At 39.4% G+C, this 20618-nt stretch overlaps 1 protein-coding gene across 2 annotated transcripts in view; it reads left to right on the top strand.

Moving 5' to 3' along the window:
* The window catches only part of LOC113028189 (glutamate receptor ionotropic, NMDA 2C-like), a 60652-nt gene that overhangs the window by 13219 nt on the left and 26815 nt on the right, over positions 1 to 20618 (top strand). For both annotated transcript variants that reach the window (XM_026178255.1, XM_026178254.1), the window contains 5 exons: positions 1114 to 1212; positions 12721 to 12786; positions 14438 to 14626; positions 15412 to 15752; positions 16144 to 16258. In XM_026178255.1, coding sequence (XP_026034040.1) covers positions 1114 to 1212; positions 12721 to 12786; positions 14438 to 14626; positions 15412 to 15752; positions 16144 to 16258 — 810 coding nt within the window. The remainder of the gene's footprint in view (positions 1 to 1113; positions 1213 to 12720; positions 12787 to 14437; positions 14627 to 15411; positions 15753 to 16143; positions 16259 to 20618) is intronic.

Below are 20618 nucleotides of genomic sequence, written 5' to 3'. Positions count from 1 at the left end.
GCTTGAAACAGGTTTATTATTTGATATGCCTTTTAATGTTAATACCATAGAATTGAAGCTTGCATTTAATTGTTAGCACATATTCTTTTACTAATAAAGAGCAAGGTCTCTGATTTACCATTAAACTATTGCCATAACTCCAACAACAGCCAGTAAAAACCAGACACCTCAAAGAAAACTGTGGCAATAGAGAATCTACTATGGAAGCACGCATGGGTAGACGTGGTACATGTAGGTTTTGGCCGCTACATGCTATTTTTTGGATTTTGTTGCTGCTATTTTAATGCAACAATTTTCCCTTCATAGATGCCTGGATCGCTGAGCAACTTTGCACTTCACAGTCAAATTCTTCTTCTTTTGCAAACATCCATTCATCCACCCATCCATCCAAGTCAAGTTTGTGATAGGGTTGGAGCCTGTGACATTAAAATGAACAACAATAGTTAATTTAGAATCACCAACTGTTTTACCACACAAGCCAGAGAACCCATGCAGGCGCAGGGAGAACTATGCAATCACATAAAGAGGCTCCTGGGGGATTTGAACCCAGGACCTTCTTGCCACCATGTTGCCCATTTGCCCCCCAAGTTTCGGCTAGTCACCCTATCTACAAGAAGTCACCACAGCGGAAAGCTCCACATGGTTGAGTTGGAAGATTTTGTGACCTCCCCTATTAGTAATTTTAATACAAATTCTGAGTGTAGTATAATAATAATTACATGAAAACAAAACTGGAGCTCTACAAGTTTTGAAACCATTACCTTTTTAAAACATCTGAAAGACTTGTTATTATGTTTTATATTTATTTTATTTATTTTTTATTTATTTTATTTTATTTTATTTTTATTATGTATTATTTTATTAATGCCGGTTAAGGTTTGCCTGACAAAATTGTTGCTTTTCAAGTGCTGTTTTGATTTAAACAAAAAAAAGGTGCTTAGTTTGCCATTAAACTGGCAATCGATCAGTTTCTGGATTGAATATGAATTTTACATCCTGGTCTTTCGACCACTACTAATTGGTAAAACTATATTAATGAATATGAGTTATTCTGGTGCAACACTTTCATCTTCTTTTATTCAAATATGAAATCTGTTTGTTTTAATCTTTCAGGTGGCAGAAGTAGCACAGATCTTGGACTTCCTCTCCACACAGACAGCTCTGCCAATTGTGGGCATCAGTGGTGGGTCTGCAGTCGTCATACCGTATAAGGTACTGTGAAAACAATGAGACTTTCAATCTTCTCAACACTGTCCCACCACCAGGATCGAGCCTAAATTGGACCTTCGCACCACACTCGTGAATGCATTTCAGTCAGAGGTATCAAAATAATACTAGTCACATATGTATAATGAGGGAAAAACAACTTCTTGGCATAAGATGAACAACAACCTGCAATATAAATCCTGTCAGCAGCAGCACTCGCTCTTCACAGCCTCCTGTCTTAGTCAGAACTCTTTTGCACCAGCATCACTCAGCTTAAAACAACTTAAGTAGGTCAGAGCGGTGAAACCTACTTTGGCAAGCAACTCGCTGCATGCAAATATTTGGATATGAGCAATACAGATGGGTGAATTATCAGCGATGACTAGAGCCTTCGACCCTCATCATCTCGTCTAATCCGTGGCTGGGAAAAGTCTTGAGTTGTGGGAAAGGAAACTTCGTAAGGGGAGACAAGTGCTACGGGTGATCTGTGCTTCAATCAATCATGTCTACACAGTCGAAGACCAGCAGGTTTTTCCCGCTATGATTTAGCATGTATCTCATTGATGAATAGAAATGGAGAGCAGCGAGCTGTGTAGTTAGATTGTAAAGAAGAGATTGATGACACCAGATGGATTCTTAATCTTTACTTTTTCTCCACTTTGTGGTGGGAATGTGGCTCCGTCTCTACTTCCTTTCACACTCTAAGCTTTCGGCTCATCTCCCCTTCCTTCCTTTAATTGCTTAACTGCTATCTCCAACACCTTGTATTTATAGAAACAACTCTCAAACACATGCAAATGAATACTGTCACATATGAGAAGTACACACACACACACACACACATACACACAGTCAAATGGGTTCATTCCTACACCTATCAACCAATCGAAACTTGTATAGCCCTGTGGCTATAAATTCCACCCCCAGCAACATTTTGTAAACCACAGTAATTGTTTTTATCATCTTCCTGTTGATGTCACGTCATAGATAGGCATTAAACAGGAGGAGTTGTAACTGCAGGAGAGTGATTGATTTGCTGTATTTTGATGGCAGAGTGAGTGAATAAGAGACAGACAGAAGAGAAAGATGCCTCGATGAAGCTTGGCTGACAGGTGCCCAAAGGCAGTGTTTTACTGTCTCATAGCTGAGTCTCTTTTGTGAGTGAAATAGTCCTCCTTGTTTCCATAATTCTCTCTCTTCCTCCCCCCCCTGTTGGTTAGTTCACTTCTAACCCTGTCTCTTTCCCCCATGCATTTCATATTTTGCTTTGGTCTCTCTACACCTTCACTGCTTTCTTCTTTTCCTCCATCACCTTCGCTCCTTGAATCTACTTCTTTTTTTTTTGCATGCTGGCAGAGTCTATTAAGACTGTGGCTTGAAGTAAGCCAGAGGCCTGTGCTCCTTTTTGCTCACTTGGAGCTCTAGGACAGCATTAAACTGTTAATTAGAGCCTTCAGGAGGCTGAAGCACCCTGTAGCGCTTACCATTTATCCCCAAATCCAAACCATTCACTCATCTTTTCCCTCAATTTTTTCTGTCCCTCTGAAAACTTCTCCAAGCCATTTACCTCAGATCTGCTTTTAACACACATCTCACACAGTTCTTCTGCTGCCTCCAGAATATTTTTGTCAAATTTCATCATCGATCACTGGTCTCTGGTTGGTAATTTGCAGAGCCAATCACAAAACCTGTCAACTTGACAGCGAGCAAACACAAACAAGCAGGTGTGACGTTGCCCCTGAGAAGTCCAAAGTGTTGAGTGGTGGTTCTCTGTAGAACACAAAGAGAAAAGCATTTTCCTGTGGCCTGCATGTCGAAGGCATTATTTTACCCTTACCCTCATACTCCTCTTCAGTCTCTCTATATGCTCCTTTGTTGTCCGGAAGAAGAAAAAAAAAAGCTTGTCAGAGGTGTCTGGCACAATGGGACAGGTGGGTTGGATGGAGAAAGACATGCCCGTGAGTGCATGATTCTGTTAAGGGATAAAAGAGCTCAATAGTGCTTGATTATCAATAGGCCTGATGATGATGAATATCTTTGATAGTGGGTTTAAAAAGAAGCAGCAGCCGCCCGAGCCGCCTATTTATGGCTCCTGTCTCAGTGATCTTTCTATGGTGAACAACAAGGAAGGAGGGAATGAGACAAAGATGAAAAGATTGAAGGCTTTTGTCAGACGGCACATACATCAAGCAAAAGCGAAGAAGAGGAAATTAAAGGTTAAGGAAGCGCTGAAAAACAGCATAAAGGCTGTTCAATGGGGCCTGCGAGGGAAGGAGGGAAAAAATGTAGTGACGTGTCTCTCGGAGGAGTTAGAAATCAGAGATTGAGCGTGTTTTCTGTTTGTGTGTTCTTGGCTGGCTGGTTGTCAGTCACTGCAGTGTGCTGGGCGATCATTAGAGGGTGCTACTTCCAGATGTCGAGTCGTGGGAGCAGTGGAGCAGGAGGCGACAGAGAGGAGATGAGGATGGGGGCAGGAGCACGGTGCCGACGAGGCTGCAGGGGGAACAACAAGAAACTTTAATAACAAAACTTTAATTCAGTTGGAATAAAATTCTAACATCTGATATATGAATATTCTAATTATGATGGCAGTGATTGCGATAATAACTGTATTCAGTCTGAGGAAAAGATGCATCTTCAGAGTTGATGGGTTTTATGTTTTCAGAAACGTCACTTGGCCAAAAGTATGCAGACAACACCAAAATATCAGACAATCCAAGTGTTAAACACGGGTTTTGTTAAGGGTGTTTTATCAAAGTATGGTTATGAGTACCCCAAAACATAGGGTTGGGGTTGTCAAGTAATGCATTACACATCAATCTTTTCTTAAAAGTAACGGAGTATGTCATTTAATTACTTACCAGAGAACGCAATTTGTTAAACTATCTTTTACAGTGTAAAGCGTATGAACAAAAGGGCAACAAAGCAAAGATGAAAACTAGCTCAAAGAGAAGTTCAGGGTCTGGCTGCTGGGTCGGGGTTGGCATGCACTCAGCTTTACAATGACTTTGAGCTCTCAGCTAGCTTTGCATTAGCATCCTGTCTGTGCAGATGGCTATAAAGAGCCAATGTGTTAGCAGTATAATGCAGTTGTTTCTGTTCTGCATGCAGTTTGCACTTTAGAATCACGCTCTGATCCTTTTGGGCAATAGAAATAAAAGTAATGTCAGTATCTCCAATCCTCAATAGCTGTAAATGTCTGACTTTTTTCTCTTTCTATCTGCCCAGCGTGCTGATAACTGATTAACTGATATGTAATTACTAAATTTAGTTCAGTAACGTTACTATGTTGCTAAAAATGTAATGTGATTACAGTATGTGTTACACCTAACACTGCCACTACACAATAGTTGTATGTTAGCTGCAAATGTATATGCAACAGTAATCTGGTTTCTCCAGCTATACTCTTCAAATTTCCAGCAGGAAAGTTTGTCCATGTTTCTGAAATGCCCCCTTTGCAACAACGACACGGGATGATGTCGTTGTTGCAAAAGGGATTAAAAGCATTCTGTATTTATTATTCCACTGCAAACAATGAATCGGCTTCATAAAATAACTATTAATTGTATAGGTTAATTAATTAGCAGATCAGGAGATTAACTGTTTTGAGGATTTAGATAACATTTTGAAGCCTGGGGCAGAGGTTTGCTCCAATTGGCATCAGTGTTACTGACGCCAGTAGAGTCTGTTGGGGGCCAAGGCAAAAATTCACAGGGGAGTCCTCCAACCAGAGTTCGTCATCATTTGTGTTATAAATAAATACATAACTAAATAACTAACTAAATAAAATAAATGTAAGGGATTTTTTTTGGCTTAACAGAAAATGACAAAAAAGCAGCATATCAGGTAATTTGGAATCTTCAGAGTGCACATATAGTATAATCAATCATTTGGAGGGGGCACCCTATCCTTCGCTTTTGCTGCTGGTGTTATAAATGTAATGATTCTGAGAAAAGATAACAAAGAGACACTGGAAAAGATTCTTATACCAGTAACATATTAATACCATTAAATTATATTTGAGCACAAATTCAACTTTTGAATGTTGTTCTTGGGCACAGCATCCACAGTATAGCTCTACTTTTTGGATCTTTTTGATAGAACTTTAATAGTTCCAGTACAAAGGATACTTATGTGCTGGGGACTGCACTACAGATACAGAAAATACAATAGTAGACACACACAACAATGTATATATAGCACTATAATTTACATGACTAGATCTAGTAACTTAGAGTACATGTCCAAATTTCTTTGCATCAAAATTTCATAAGTTCTGTCAAACCTTAACATTTAGCTCAAATGCAACTTTAATGTTAACTAAAAAAAGATTTCAGAAAATTTTCATTCTCCAAATCACTCAGTTACTGGTGTCCTACAGAAAAAGATGTAAAACATTACTCTACAAATGGCAGAGACCATCTTCAGTTCAGCAACAATGCCTAAGGCCAAGCTGAGTGGTTATATTGTTAACGCTGTACTAGCGTCTATATTCTTTCACACATATTCCCATTAGGATTCAGGTGGGGCTCTATGGTGGCTCTGAACGTCATTCACTGCAAATGAAGAAGCTGCAAGCAGCTGAATGCTTTGCTGGTGGCATGCTGTGCCCCTCATCGGAGCTCAATGTTGGCGTCTGGCTCTCAGCTGATGTTCTAGTACATCACAGAAGTGCTGGATAGGGTTGAGGTCAGGGCTCAATGCCTGTCCACACTGTTGTCTATAATCAAGCGAAGCCTGCTAGCTAGGTCAGGCCGCTCGAGCTGCATTATGTCATAGACACGTAACATGCCTGACTCTCCCACTTTGGTGGTGAATTAAAGCTGCAAAATGTCCCATCCCTCTCTCTCCTGCTCCACATCACTACCTGCTATTTCAATCCCTCCACCACCCTGCAGCCACATGCAGGCACCAGGGGAGTATTTACTTACAACTCCCCAATTTCCTTCCCAATTTGCAGTAGGTATGTCACCAGAATCAGCCATTTTTATACTTGATACGTTTTAATACCAAAATTCTAAAATCACAACTGTACATTTTTTAATCACCTGCAAGTGTTCTCGTCTGTCATCACTGCATTCACTAGAAATACTAGACATAACCATAGCAAAATCCCCAGTGGAAGATTGTAACCAGCGTGCCATGATACACCGTAAAAAAAAAAATCCTAAAAAAAACAGTAATATTCTGGCAGCTGGGGTGCCAAAATAATACCAGAAAATAACAGAAAATAACTTTCTCATAAATATACGGTTATTTTCAGTAATGACAATATAGTTCGTTGCCCTAATTTTACATGGGATTTTGCCTTTTCCGGGTGCTTTTAAACATTAAATTAGGAACATTTTAATGTGATTAAACAATGAAATTACCTATAAACAAGGTCAATGAATGCGGCAATATGAATAATAATACTTAAATGTACAGAAATATACAGTTAACAGTTGGTTTAAATAATAATAATAATAATAATAATAATAATAATAATAATAATAATAATAATGGATTGCATTTATATAGCGCTTTACAATTCCACTATTCATTCTCTCTCACATTCACACACTGGTGGAGGCAAGCTACAGTCGTAGCCACAGCTGCCCTGGGACAGACTGACAGAGGCGAGGCTGCCATATCGCACCATCTGGCCATCACCAGTAGGTGATCCACTATTTCTGGTATCATCACATCTAACATTACTTTAATTATTATTTAGAATAGAATAGAATTCAACTTTATTGTCATTGCACATGCACAGGTACAGGGCAACGAAATGCAGTTTAATTTAATATTATTAAATCTCCATAATGTAATTTACTTAACCATTAATTCTCCAAGTATCTTGAAATCTACTGAAAAGATGATAGTAGAGAGCATGCAATAACAATATTCAATTTTAGTCACTTACAGTTATTTATTCACCTTTCAATCACTTTAATGTTAAAACTGTGTAATTTTAAAACTGTATATACTGTATATTCTGTGTAATTGTTATCTCACTCTCATTGCCTGTTCTTATTGTCCTTATATTCAACATTATGCTGCTCTGTTGTATGTTAATTGCCCCTTGGGGATAAATAAAGTCTTTCTAATTCTGATAACAAGTCAGTTCAAAATCCAATATGGGTGTTAATGGGTTAGAGTCTGTGTAGGCTACATATATGATTCACGTAATTTTGAGAACCTTTAAATTGATCCAAGAAGCAAACAAAAGACAATTACTTCTTCCAACGAAAAGACTTAAGCAGTTGAAGAGATAAAGATTTAAAAAAAAACCATGAGGCATAGGAACATATTACGTCCACAGTGAAGTGGACATAATAGCAATGACGTGATAGAAAAACTACCTCATCACCTCACCTCATCTTAAAAAATGTCTTTCTGAAAAAAACAAAACAAATAGTTTTCACTTGACATAAATATAAAGAGCATCATTGCTTTTGTAAATTGGGTTGAGTTCACTCTTAAAATAATGACAGAGGGTAGTAAATTATTTTAATAGCCGCCGTGAAACATTTTGGGAAAGGAGGAATTAATTAACTGCAGATGACAGCTCTTATCTGCTCTCGTGAAGCACTATTAAATCTCTCTGTTTTGCGCCATAAATGTTTGATCACTCACAAACAAGCTTTTGTTTGTTACAGTTACAAACATCAAATAATGAGCGACTGCACTGGCAGGCGATGATACGGTCTGGAATTTAAAAAAAAAGAAAAGCTGACAGCTTTATGTGGATGCCAGTAAACATGGACAAAAGTGCCTTTAAACTGTGAACATGATGGATTTTTGAAGCAAAGAAAGCGTTGAGTTCGAGCATTCGAGCATATAAGATCATCTATTACAATTTGAGGCTGTCAGTGGAAGATTATATTCAAGGGTTACCGTCTGAGGACTGGCTGCAGTCTAAGGTCACACGCTGGTCGTGATTTTGGTTCAAAGTGATGATGTGAGCCAGACAACTGTCACTGGATCACAGTGTACGTTTCTTTTTTAGGAGTTTGTTTCTGCTGCCAGACTGACCCGCTTTCTCTGTCTGTCCTTCTGCACCTCTGTTTCCTCTCTCCACCGCCTCCCTTCTGGCTCTCCCTCGGCCTCATGATCCAGAAACCACAGCACTCTATAAACAGGTCATGAGAAGAACAGAGCTGCTGCATTCACGTTGGATACAGTTTTCCATTGCTGGGAATAAAATCACATTAATGGCCAAATCCAATGAGTATGACCCAATAATTTCTAAAAGGCAGTCGGTCAAAGTAGTAATAAAAGTATTTCAGTAGTTTAATACTTTTCCTGACATCATGAAGAGATAAATGTCACTATATAAAGGACAAGTAAGTCCCCTAAAAACATTTCCATCAACTTCCATCGAATGTGCTTGATTTCTTCCACCAACCCCAATGCACCAAAAGATAATCTGATTCTGTCGCTGATGCTCAAGTCATCACAACTACTTTTGAAATACTGCCTGAGATCATTTCTTTTGAAGATATAGTCCCTTTCAAGAGAGAAGCTGTCACCAAGACCATGTCTTCAAAAATATATCTGTGATTATCGTAGCTTTAATGTCGGATAACTTGATGAAAAAAGAAAAAAAAATTGACGAGAGCCTCCTTTCTTTCCTTTCTTTGTTTGTGCATCGGCCTTAGCATATTTAGAAAGATACATCAATTTTTACCTTCTTACAATAAAAAAAATTTCTGTGTCAAAGACCCAAAGGTGTAGACTGAAATGATCATGGTTGAAAAACACATTTATGCTTTGTTAAAACTTTACACCCAGACAAGAGGGTGTTAAATGTTGCCACATTTTTTAACCAACTTCGAGCAAAAGTACCATGGTATGTATCATAAATTCAGGGAGTCAGGTAGGAACTAATTTTTCATGGAATGAAAAATTAAACAAAAAATGCGAAACCTTTGCAGTTTACTGGCGTGATTTGTGCCTGTTTGTCCTTTAATACACACGGCTCACTCATTACAAAGTTGTCTTTTTTTTGGTGATGAAATTTTTTTTTTATCATTCTAGAGGGTATGAATTTCAGATTTCAGAAATAATGTAAATTATATGCCATTGTCTTTGGAGTCAACATGTTAGAAAGCACATTTTATCATTACTGCATCATTAAAATGCCAAAAGAGGGAATATCTCATACCCCCAGTGACACTGCAGAGACTGTGGAGCAGGTTGTTCACTAATTGCAGGGTTAGTGGTTAAATCCCAGGCCTCTCCATGTGCCAATGTAAGTGTCCTTGGGCTAGACATATAGGGCCATGTTGCTCCTGCTAATACGCAAGCACCTTTTATCATGGGCATGTTGTTATTACCCTTTGAAAGGGTGGACGAGAATCATATTTTATAATCTAGCTAGGGTTTAAAGATGGTGTTTGACAGCGAACCATTTACAGAAACACCATTATTGGATTTTCCTGTTAAATTGTCACATTCAGTATATTACACATTTGGTGTACCTCCAGAAAAGTGCCTTTATTTTTACTGTAGTTTTTATATTGTTAAGCACTTTGTGCAGCATCGGCTGTTTGAAATGTGCTATATAAATAAATTTGACCTTGACCTTTGACCTTTAAAAAATATAGATTTTGTGGGGAGAGCTGGCTTTCATGCCTCATTTTTGTTAAGAGTGCACTATACACTCACTGGCCACTTTATTAGATTCACCTTCAGTTCCTGGGTTGGACTGGGTTGTGCAATTTTGGTGAGGTATGTGAATTGCAGCCTCAGTTTCCTGTTTTTTTCTTTAGTTGACAGAAGTGGTCTTCTGCTGCTTCATGGTTTGAGCTGTTGTGCATTCAGCGATGCTCTTCTGCATACCTTGATTGTAATGCGTGGTTATTTGAGGTACTGTTGTCTTCCTATTAGCTCAAAGTAGTCTGTCCTCGCTGGATTTTTTTTCTCCTTTTTTTGGACCATTCTCTGTAAAGCCTAAAAATGTTTGTGTGAGAAACTGCTGGTCCCAAGAGACCAGCAGTTTCTAAAAGGCCAGCCTATGGAACACCAGGAACCAGGCCATGTTCAAAGTCAGTTAAATCCCATTTCTACCCACGTCTGAATTTCAGCAGATTGTCTTGACCATGTCTCGAGTCTCTGCTATGTGATTGGCTGATTAGATGTTTGCGTTAATGGGCAGTTGAACACCTAATAAAGTGGCTTGTGAGTGTAAATACATGCTAACAATATTGTTATTTTTATACATATTGATGTAATTTGTGAACTATCTGTGGCCATCAGATGCATTAATGGATGCTAATATTTGGCTGTGATTTGTGGTAGGGGGCTTTGTTAAGCAATTAAAATGGTAAATCTAGCAGACCTGTCTGGGTATTACTGTGTAATACATTTGTGTCCATATGTGAATGAGCATCTGTGTGTGCTTGACTGACACCAGTCACTCCACTGAGCAACGGTACAGTACAAAGTTCTCCCCGTGGAATGAGAGGACTGTGTGAGCAGCCACCATGTCCACAGTCTCCCTGTCATATTACCATACGCTGCTGCAGTAGGACTGCTAATTACACTTGTGTGTGACAGCCGCACTGCCAAGGTGGTGAGAACAAGACGGCTGGGAAGTGGAGGATGAAAAGAGGGAGGGTGAACTCTGTCTCTTTGTGTGGGTGTGTCACTGTGAGAGTTAGTCGAGAACAGGATTTTGTTGTAATTCTCATTTGATTTCACTATGGAAGAGAAAGTGAATGTCTTCAAACATGTTTGATTCTGATGTGACAAACTGAATAGTGATGAAGCACCGACTTGACCGAGGAGGTCACCGTGTTATTAGCTTGTTTAATAGCTCGGGCACAACTAATTGTATTTTTCTCTTCTAATGATGCACCTCACCGCTGCATAGACATACTAGCTGAAGTGGGGCACTATAGCTAACCAGGACTGCCAATCCACAGCCATTTTTTATTCATTCACTGACAGCCTCAGTATTGCTATTTTTATAGCTATTTTGATGCCTAGCCCAGTCCGTGGTCTGGTAGCATTTCAACTCTGGATAGAGGTGAGTTTCAAACAAGCACAGACAGAGATAAAATTGGTAGAAATTGAGTGAAAGAGTCTGGCTGTGATACTTCTGTGGTATTCCTCAGGCTGCAGAACTCTCTTGGGCTTTGCAGAGGCTCTGAGCTGTGAGAGAGGGAAAAGCAACAGGAAGGAGCGATGACAGTTAGTCACCTCTGAGACGAGAACAGACTGAAAAGATCTGAGACCTGGTCCCTAATGGCACTTGACAGTTTAACAGTAGCTCTTCTCTCTCTCATTCATTCTGTTTGCCTTCTTCTCTTGTGCATTACATGGTATAGTACATGTACTATACCATGTACATATTTTAAAAAGACAATATTGCCCTGATCTGCGTTTCTTGCACCAACCTCCCCATCTTCACCCATTATTAAATTAAAACATATCACTACTTGTGTCAAGACCCTGCATATTCTTGCACCTGCTTACATCACAGGTCTGCTTATGCCCTGCAGCACCATTAGGCCCCTTAGATCTCCAACTTCTTTTAACTATCACTGATGCGGGTCTAAAAAAAGATAGGGGCAAAGTGTCCAGACTGTGGAAATTTATGGTTAACTCTTTTGTCTGGTTTGGCTGTTTGAATCAAAGTGCAGCCAATGCTTAGTCTGTGTATGAGTGCACTGCTAAGAGGGATTTTGTTCATTCGGAGGTAAACTTCAGTTAGGTGTGAAAATGTACGCTAACGCCTAAAACATAAAGAGAGCAGCAGGACTGAATATTTCCACTTCAGAGACATTGAGAGCCAATTTGGGGAATCAAGGCCCTGGAAAAAATAAAAGCATTTTTTCCTTATAGGACATTTATTCCTATAGGGTGCAGGTATTTTTGACAGCTATCTGGTGTTAAGGAGCTATTGCTAACTAGTTGCTGTCATATGTGTAAAACTATAAAGGTGTGCTTCTGGTCACTTTTTAAACTGCCCAATTAAGGTTTTTTAAAGACACTGCTGAAATCTCTAAAGATCTTTCATTTCAAATGCAATCACCCGTGCATCACCCTCTTAAAATGTAGTCCTGTCTTTGTCTTTATTGGTTCTTAATTAATTGGTTATGTAAGACTGTTCCATGGTGACTTTTAACATGGACCGTTTTACAGCTGAACAAGGGAACTAATTATTTAAATAGACGGTTCTGCAGCTGTAACAATGTTAAGATGTTGCTAAAATGAGGACAAGCGAGCAAGTTCATGTGAATATCTTGTCAGTTTGGCTTCTGTTGTGACAGGTTCAACACTGTACCAGGATTTTTTGTGTGCTGATTTACTCAGAATATTTTAGTTTTGTTCCATGGGTGAAAATATTTCACAACACAAATGAAATGAAACCCGTTGGGTACTCGATCTCAACACTTTTTTAAACCTCTGTGACAGCAAGCATGAGCCCCGCTAAAGAAGTCTGCTCTGAGCTGCTGTTGCATCATCCACCTTCAGAACCATGACAACCACAAGCATTGAATGAAGCACTCTTTTTCATTGCAGGCTGAAGGATCCTCTTTCTTGCAGATGGGAGTCTCCCTGGAGCAGCAGGTCAACTGCATATTCAAGGTATGGAAGTGCATTATTTTAAAGCTGACAAAAACTTAATTCTTTCAGTTTTGAGGAAAGAAAATTCTAGTTCATTAAATCTTAAGAGGGATGAGGCTGACAAGTCAATTGCAGATCCCCAATTTGAATTTGGAGTTTCCATAAACGAATACAATCTGCAGCAGACTTTTATTTTACAATTGGCAGGTATATTTTTTGATTGATGTTGTCATTACTGTCTTGATGTTAAACCCAAAGTTAGGCTCGATACATTTCTAAATAAAAAGAGGAATCACTTCGGCCGTACAATCAAAACAAAACCAAAAGCAACTCAATACCACAGACAGTATTCAAATTACTTGGACACTATGAATTCATGCGTTTGTCAGTGAAGTGCTGTTGTGAGGCTTTAAGCTAAGTAATGTGGTTTCTGTCATCTTGGTGTTTTGAAACCTGTAGACCTTATTTTCACCAGGTGACCTTAAAGTCATGTGTTTACTAAGGTTACAGAGCAGGCATCTGAGGGCCGTTTTACCATAGACTTCTGTACACCCAGAAGTCAGATGACAACATTTCTGCACCTCTGAAGCCTACTAGTTAACACTTTGTCTTAGTTGTTTAATCGAAATGGTAGTAAACTAAAGTTTTAGCCACAAGGAATAATTTCATAGGGAATGGAAACACTAGGAAACACAGGCAAAATCACAGGGAAGCATAGAGCAATGAGAAGTGAATACACAAACAAGGAAACTGAGGTAATGAGCCCAGGGGAAACTACACGGCAGGAACAAATAAAAGAAGAGACAAGTGAAGAAGAACTCTATCAAAAGAAAACACAGAAAGAACCAGGAACTGAAACATCGAGGAATCAAGATACTTTTTCATTCTCGTTGCCACATTTCTGAAAGCCAACATAATGTTAAACAGCAACAACAACAAGAATTCAGAGTTCACAACAGAAAAACCTTTGTCCAAAAAACAGCTCCATGACACTTTGTGCAATCAATTGCCTTTACCCCTTGAAACCAGTAGTTGCTGAGGGTAAAAGCAAAAGCCTCCTTGTGATTGCTTTGGTCACTTGCAACTTGCAGCAGTTGCACCTATCAAGCATAGATCATGTTTGCAGACACGCATAAGGTACTCACCAAACAATATTGAGACTGAAAAATGAAAAACCAGAAACGGAGAATGTTTGTCTACAGAGCAAAAGTTGTGTTTTTGGAAACGTGCTGGCTGCAGCAAATTTTACTAACCTTTAGCCTTTCAAAAGTGTTTTAAGACATGTCGGCACCTTTATGCAAATTACAGCTGACTGCTGCAATCTGCTAGCGACTAAAGCAGCACCCTCTTTGTGACCTGTTTCACCTAGCAACAGCTCCAGGGCCCACTCACTAACTGTAACTGTACCTTTTCCCCCTTGTGATTGGTAGCTGAGGATGAGGAGAGATCATTTGGAAGAACTGAACATGATTTTTTAAGATGCAAAATTCAGACATTAATGACCCATAATAGCAGACAGTAGATATATTAATCTACTCTTTAAAACATAATACATTTGTCCAAGTTAGGGTTTACCATTTACTCTACTTCTTTACTTTTACTGCACCTTAGAGGATGTGACAATATTTTTTCTTGCAGCAGATATTGATAATTCTGCATGTGTCTGTTTCAGATGATGGAGGAGTATGACTGGGGCGAATTTGCTGTGATCACCAGCCTAATGCCGGGCTACGACACCTTTGTGGATATAGTTCAGTCCTACACAGATACTTCCTACTTCTTGTGGAATGTGCAGGATATAATGTCTCTGGAAATGTCCGTTGGAGCAAGTGACATGAAGCTCAAACGCATGCTTCAGCAGGTACGACAAGTCACTTTGAAATGTTAAGGGATTCTATTATCTGGGAGATTAAATCACAAGCTACTGTTTTCCTGTTTTAATGGGCAGTATGCATGAAACGCAGGGGCAGGAGGCAAGTAGTTGAGCCTATCCCAGGTGTCATAGGATGAGAGATGGGGTACACCGTGGCCAGGTCACCAATCTGTTGTAAGGCTTTCACACAGAGATAGACTAAAATGTTATTAGCTTTGTCTGTTGCCAGACGGCTATGACATTTTGTCTCTGTTCGAAGTAATGGCACTGGTTCAGGGTGGGTACTCTGAAGCATAATGTTGCAGCACTAATCTTTTTAACATTAACGTGTAATTTAACATAAAGCAATATGTTTTTGGAGTCGTTTTCAGTGCTCAGAACTGACCAAATACTGAGTAAAAAGTGAAAAGTACAAAATGAGTGAAAAGGAAAGTAATCAGCCTGCGAGAACAAAGCAAAACACAAACCTCCCAAATGGGAAACAAGCTGTGTTCTGGTGGCAGACTTGGAAAATTTGCCACAGGCATCCCTCCTGCCTCCATATGCAGACCCTAATATTGCTTAAAACAGGGAAGTTAGCTCTAGGTGTTCAATATTGCAGCAGCTGGGGAGACGAGGCATCTTGTGGACACCGTGAGCTTTCCTCTTTAATGAGAGCTGCTTCTTTTGTTGTATGTAAACTTAGTAAACATCTATGTTATCCAAGTTAGCTGCTTCTGATGACTTAGTAGTGCAGCGTGCTCAGGATATTCTGATTTATTGTCCATCTGCAGTTGGACTCCCAGGTTCTGCTGGCGTACTGCTCACACGAAGAGGCGCAGTACCTTTTTAAAAATGCCGCTGAGGTTGGTCTGTTGGGGCCAGGCTACATCTGGATCCTCCCCAGTCTGGCCGTGGGCAACCCTGACAGCTCTCCACCTGCCAGCTTTCCTATAGGTGTAATCGGTGTGATTACCGACCAGTGGAGGAAAAGCTTGCGGCAGAGAGTGAGGGAGGGTGTCGCCATCGTAGCCAAAGGGGCAGATAGTTTCAAGCGGCAATATGGTTTTATCCCCGAGGGACACGGTGACTGCAACAAGCCGGCTAAACACTCAGACAACTACACTCTGTTCAGGTGAAGCAACACTATGCAGGTGTTACTTGTTTTGTTACTCATTGAAATTTGTGCGAGTATAGCGCCTCTTTAGCATTGGTCTGAAATGCTAATTAATTTGGATTCATTATAAACAGTCTAGTCTGTCATGGATTAATGTATTAAGAGACAGTGAAATCACTCAGTGGGAACACTAGGCTGTCAGACCAATCACCTGCCGCTATCATCGCCTAATGAGCTACTTCCAGTCTCCTACATTAGATTAAGCTCCCGGGGGGAGCTTTAGATTTAATTAGCAGGTGATCATTGTATGTGCATGCATCCGTGTGAATGAATATGCATATTCTGATTTCTAGAAAGCAGAAGTCAAACTTCCTTGATTGCATACTGTTTATGTTTCTGTTGGGATTAGACACATGCTGAATGTGACTTGGGAGAGAAGAGATCTGTCGTTCAACAACCAAGGCTTCCTCTCAAACCCTTCTATGGTTATCATTTCTTTGGACCGGGACAGAATCTGGGACAAGGTACTGAGAAGCTTTAACTGAATTACACACACTGGCACAGAAACACACCATGAGCAGGGCAAGACAAAATGCATTTAAAATAAAATCTGGGATTTTGTTTCTCCTTCAAAATGTTTGCACTTTTTAACAGACATCATAAGTGTTGGTGTGGGTATGTGTATCATGCCTGTGTGCTCAGGCTTGTCATGACATGAGAAGAGCACAGTTGTTGTTTTTTTTTAGCAAAAATGATGGACATTACTTCCATAGGCTCAGAATCACAGCCTCTAAGTGTGAAAGCATCCAACTTAAAGATCTAATCTGGATAAATGCTGATAGTTTACACCTGAAAAACTGCATTAGACTTGAAGTTTGACATCATTATTTCAGATCAATAGAAGTGTGCATCTTTGTTTCCTGGTGAGGATGAATCCTTCCCGTTTCCTCATAACCATGCCTTGCAGCCTAGGGAGTGTTTTCAATCCCTTTTACGCACACAAGCGCACACACGCAGTCAAAGCCTGAGGGTGTATTGAAAAACAGACTGAACAGAGAGACCTAAACGTAATCTCACAGCTACAGTTGAACTCATTTATTTCTGCCCTGGAAAGACCAACCTACTTTATCAATGTCACCTCCTGGCTGGTGTGTGCATGTGTGTATATGTGTATGAACATGGACATGTCATTGTGCTGAAGTGGGGTTAGGATCGTCTGTGCTTGTAGATCCTAAAATCACGTATTCTCCCTCCCCATGTTAGTCCCCGAGCACAGGTATTGACGTTCACAAGTTACAGATAACAAGACATCTGACAAGATGCCATACAAGCATCTAAATTTTGCGAATCCTCTCCCTCCTTTTCAATCCCATCTCATTACAGCCCGATCTCTCGCCGCTTGTTCTCCCTCTCCTCTTTGTGTCAGGTATCTCATCCGTTATAATGACATGTCGTGGAGTACTTGCTCTTTTCAAGCTTCTCTCTTTTCATTGTGACAGCCTGACAGTTTAACATGCTGTTATTCCTTATCATCATCTGAAGGGTGCTGCTGGGTGACATTTGTCCCCTTTCACTGCCAGGATCCTCTCCCAGGTCTTATCTTGTATCAATTTTACACCTATAGACTCAACACAGTAAATACAAAGCAGCGATAATCAGTAAAATTATATACATGGGAGATGTGAATTGTCACACAGCTCTGCCTTTTATTTTTATTAACAACAGAGCTGCAATGTTTAAAGGAAAAACAGACTTCTTGCCCAACCCCAAAGAGTAGACAAGAGGGGTATAAGTGAGGTAAGTCGAATATAAAGTGGAGGAGGATCTCTTTTCTTCCTCTTTCCTTTGTTTTAACATGGCTAGATCACCATGGTAACTGACAGCGAACACATAAACTGATCTGGAGCTGATTATCCTCAGAGTTTCAGTTTAAAATTGGCTGGGAGGCCACAATTTTGCATATTGTTTCATTTACAGTATCCTGTTGGTATGATACTTGCCGAAGGAGCAGGTTTTTTTATATGCAACCTGTAGATCTTAACCCCTCTGTTACAGTAGTGCAAACTGCTGGTATCCCAGTGTCTCAGGAATTTAAAGGACTTTGAATTAAAGGATTTACGTTTAGTCCGAAACTAATATTTTTCACACTGCTGCATCTGCAACTGAAATTGATCAGTTAGCTTCGTAGGCTATTTATCACTAAAAATACCTATTCGATCAATAAAATAATTGATTTTTCTTTATTGTCCCATTTATGGGACAATGTCAGAACTGAACACACCAAACAACATTCAGTGTTTAAATATATACTGTTTAGTTTCGCAACTCTAAACTGCTGCAGCACAGAGCAGTAACTCACATTAATATATATTTATTTAACTGCTCTGAAGTTTTGATTAATGATTTCCTGTAACATTAATCTCACTTGCAGCAATAGTGTTGTATTCTTTAGAGAGCAGCACCATCACCTTTTCCACTGATAATGTGTATGACTGGAACAGACTGTGCCCCATCGATCCATTTTGTGCATAGGAAGAGTCGAATGATGTATCGGACACCCTCATTTTATATGAGCAAACATAGAGCCTGAAGCTTGATAAAGGAAATTGCTATCCATTATCTCCAACTTGGGTTTTAGGTTTTGTGAAGCCAGCTAATGCTGGGAAAACCTGACTACTGTATGGTGAATTTGTAGGGGTGAAGTGCCTCCTGAATATGACTTACTGGCAAAAACACAAGCTATGTGCAGTATAGCCTTTTCACTTCACCATTGTTCTGAAATAGACTCTAACTGACCTAAAGTGAGATTGTCCCAACAAAAAAAAACAAAAACAAAAAAACAGTTTTATGGTAGCAGAAAGTTGGAAATAAACACAGGACCCAAGGCATCCAGAGCCAAACTAAAAGAAACTTCTATTAGGCTAAATTCAAAACTCCACAAAGCAAACAAAACAAAAGTCAACAAGCAATCATTCATCATCATTTGGCCAGGAAAGCAAAGCACACCCTGGGTAAGGTACACAAACAATAAAGGTAAGATGGGACTATTTATATACAGAGGGGTGATTAGAGAAGTGGAAACAGGTGGGGAACAGGGTACAGGTGCACATAATCAAGATCATTAACAGAGAGATAAATCAGGAAATATTTCCTGATTGACTGTGAAAAAAAATGAAGAAATAACAAGAACATCTAATTAAAATAAGACACATGAAAAATTACAGTGAACAAGATTCCAGTGACACAGAGGAGGCGAGAATAATAAACTACAATACAAGGAAAACACAAGATGCTAAACACAAATGGCAAACACAATGGAAAATGACAGTTCATTTTCAGGCTCAATAAGTACCCTTTTATTTTGAAGGAACTGCAAAATAGGAAGCTCTAACAGTAGACATTTTGCTGTTTAGTAGCACCTTTTTTCTGAATTTGAAAAACTAAACAAGAAGCTTAGGATAGGGGAGCGTAATGACAGTTTCTCTGGCTCTGTTACAAAAAATTGAAGGATCTGTTATTCGCAGCTTATTGTTGTCACTCGCTCAGTGAATCCTAGAATCATGACTCTTTGGTTCTTGGCAGTGGTTTTGAATTAACAGAAGTCAGCAGAAAGAGGTCATTATTTGTCACTTTTCACAGACAATAAAATGTGTAAAAAAAGAGAAAAATAGCTGCAGAAACAGCCAAAAAGAGAGCGAGAAAACTGACGTGTTTTAAAGATGTATTTTTAAAGAAAAAAATAACTCCAAACATAAAACTACTCTGCTACTAGTGCTGTCTTGGCATTGACAAAGAGACTCTTTTTTAGGCAAGGTAAATGCATTACTTATTGTCAAAACCTGACTGGATTGATAGATAGGAGTGTGGCACATTCAATCATCACACCATATTTTAACCCAGTATTCAATGATTGGTCCAGTGCCTGAATGGCAGTGAAAGCACTTAAGATGCTTAAGATGCTCAGACACATGAGGATCCCATAAATTCAAATGACTGATCTTCAAAACTGGCAGTTCTGCCATTCTGTCGTTCACAGACGGCGCACAGAAACAAATCACAGCCTTACGTGCTGCACCTTTATACAGATCCTTAAGTCGCCCATGTATGACGAAGGAAAAACATTAGTATGACTAAGGTGAAGAAAGAATCAAGAGTTGGTATGAAAAAGAGGTCTCATTAAATCTGTAAGGGAGTGAGTTTCATATGCAGTAAGTCAGCGCTGGCCAAGCTCAGCACGCCTCATTAGGTTGGCTGATGTGACAAACAGTCTTGCTCCTCATGGGGAGAGTTTCGTTGAGCTTACCGCCGACATCTATGGGACTATCCATTGCGTGATGTGACATTGTACAACAATTCTGGTGCAAAAGTGGCTTCCGTGACATTAAAATACGCAGTCTATTCCTTTCTTTCAGTAGCAATCTCGTTAACGAATCTGTCAGAATCTCAGTTTGTTCATTTATTTTCAGTTCAGTGAGCTTTACTTACACCGGCTCTACAAATGCAGCAAATCTTTTAAACACACAAAATAAATAGCGGTAATCACTTGAACAGTTACCATTATGAATAGTGACATTTCGAAATGTTTATTAGTCTAAAAAAAGGGAAAATTATTAATTGAATAATCAGTCAACAAAATGAACACACAGCGAAAGCAGCACATGCTGGGCTGTATTATTAATGTGATACAGTTGGTTTACTCTTTGTTTTAGTTTCTGAGGGGTTTTTCCTCCCCAGTAAAAGTCTTTCTCAAACACTTTTAAGTCTCCTCAGCATGTGTTAATGAGTATACTCTCCTTTGATCTTCTTATCCTCTTCCTCCAGGTCAGCGCATGCATTTTTTCATTATAAAATTTTTATAAAAATTATTCATCCTGTGAAGTTAGG

The sequence above is a fragment of the Astatotilapia calliptera genome, chromosome 8 (genome assembly GCF_900246225.1).
Source record: "Astatotilapia calliptera chromosome 8, fAstCal1.2, whole genome shotgun sequence".
Lineage (NCBI taxonomy): Eukaryota > Metazoa > Chordata > Actinopteri > Cichliformes > Cichlidae > Astatotilapia > Astatotilapia calliptera.
Note: the sequence above shows the minus strand (reverse complement) of the source record. Positions and strands in the feature narration are given on the sequence as shown.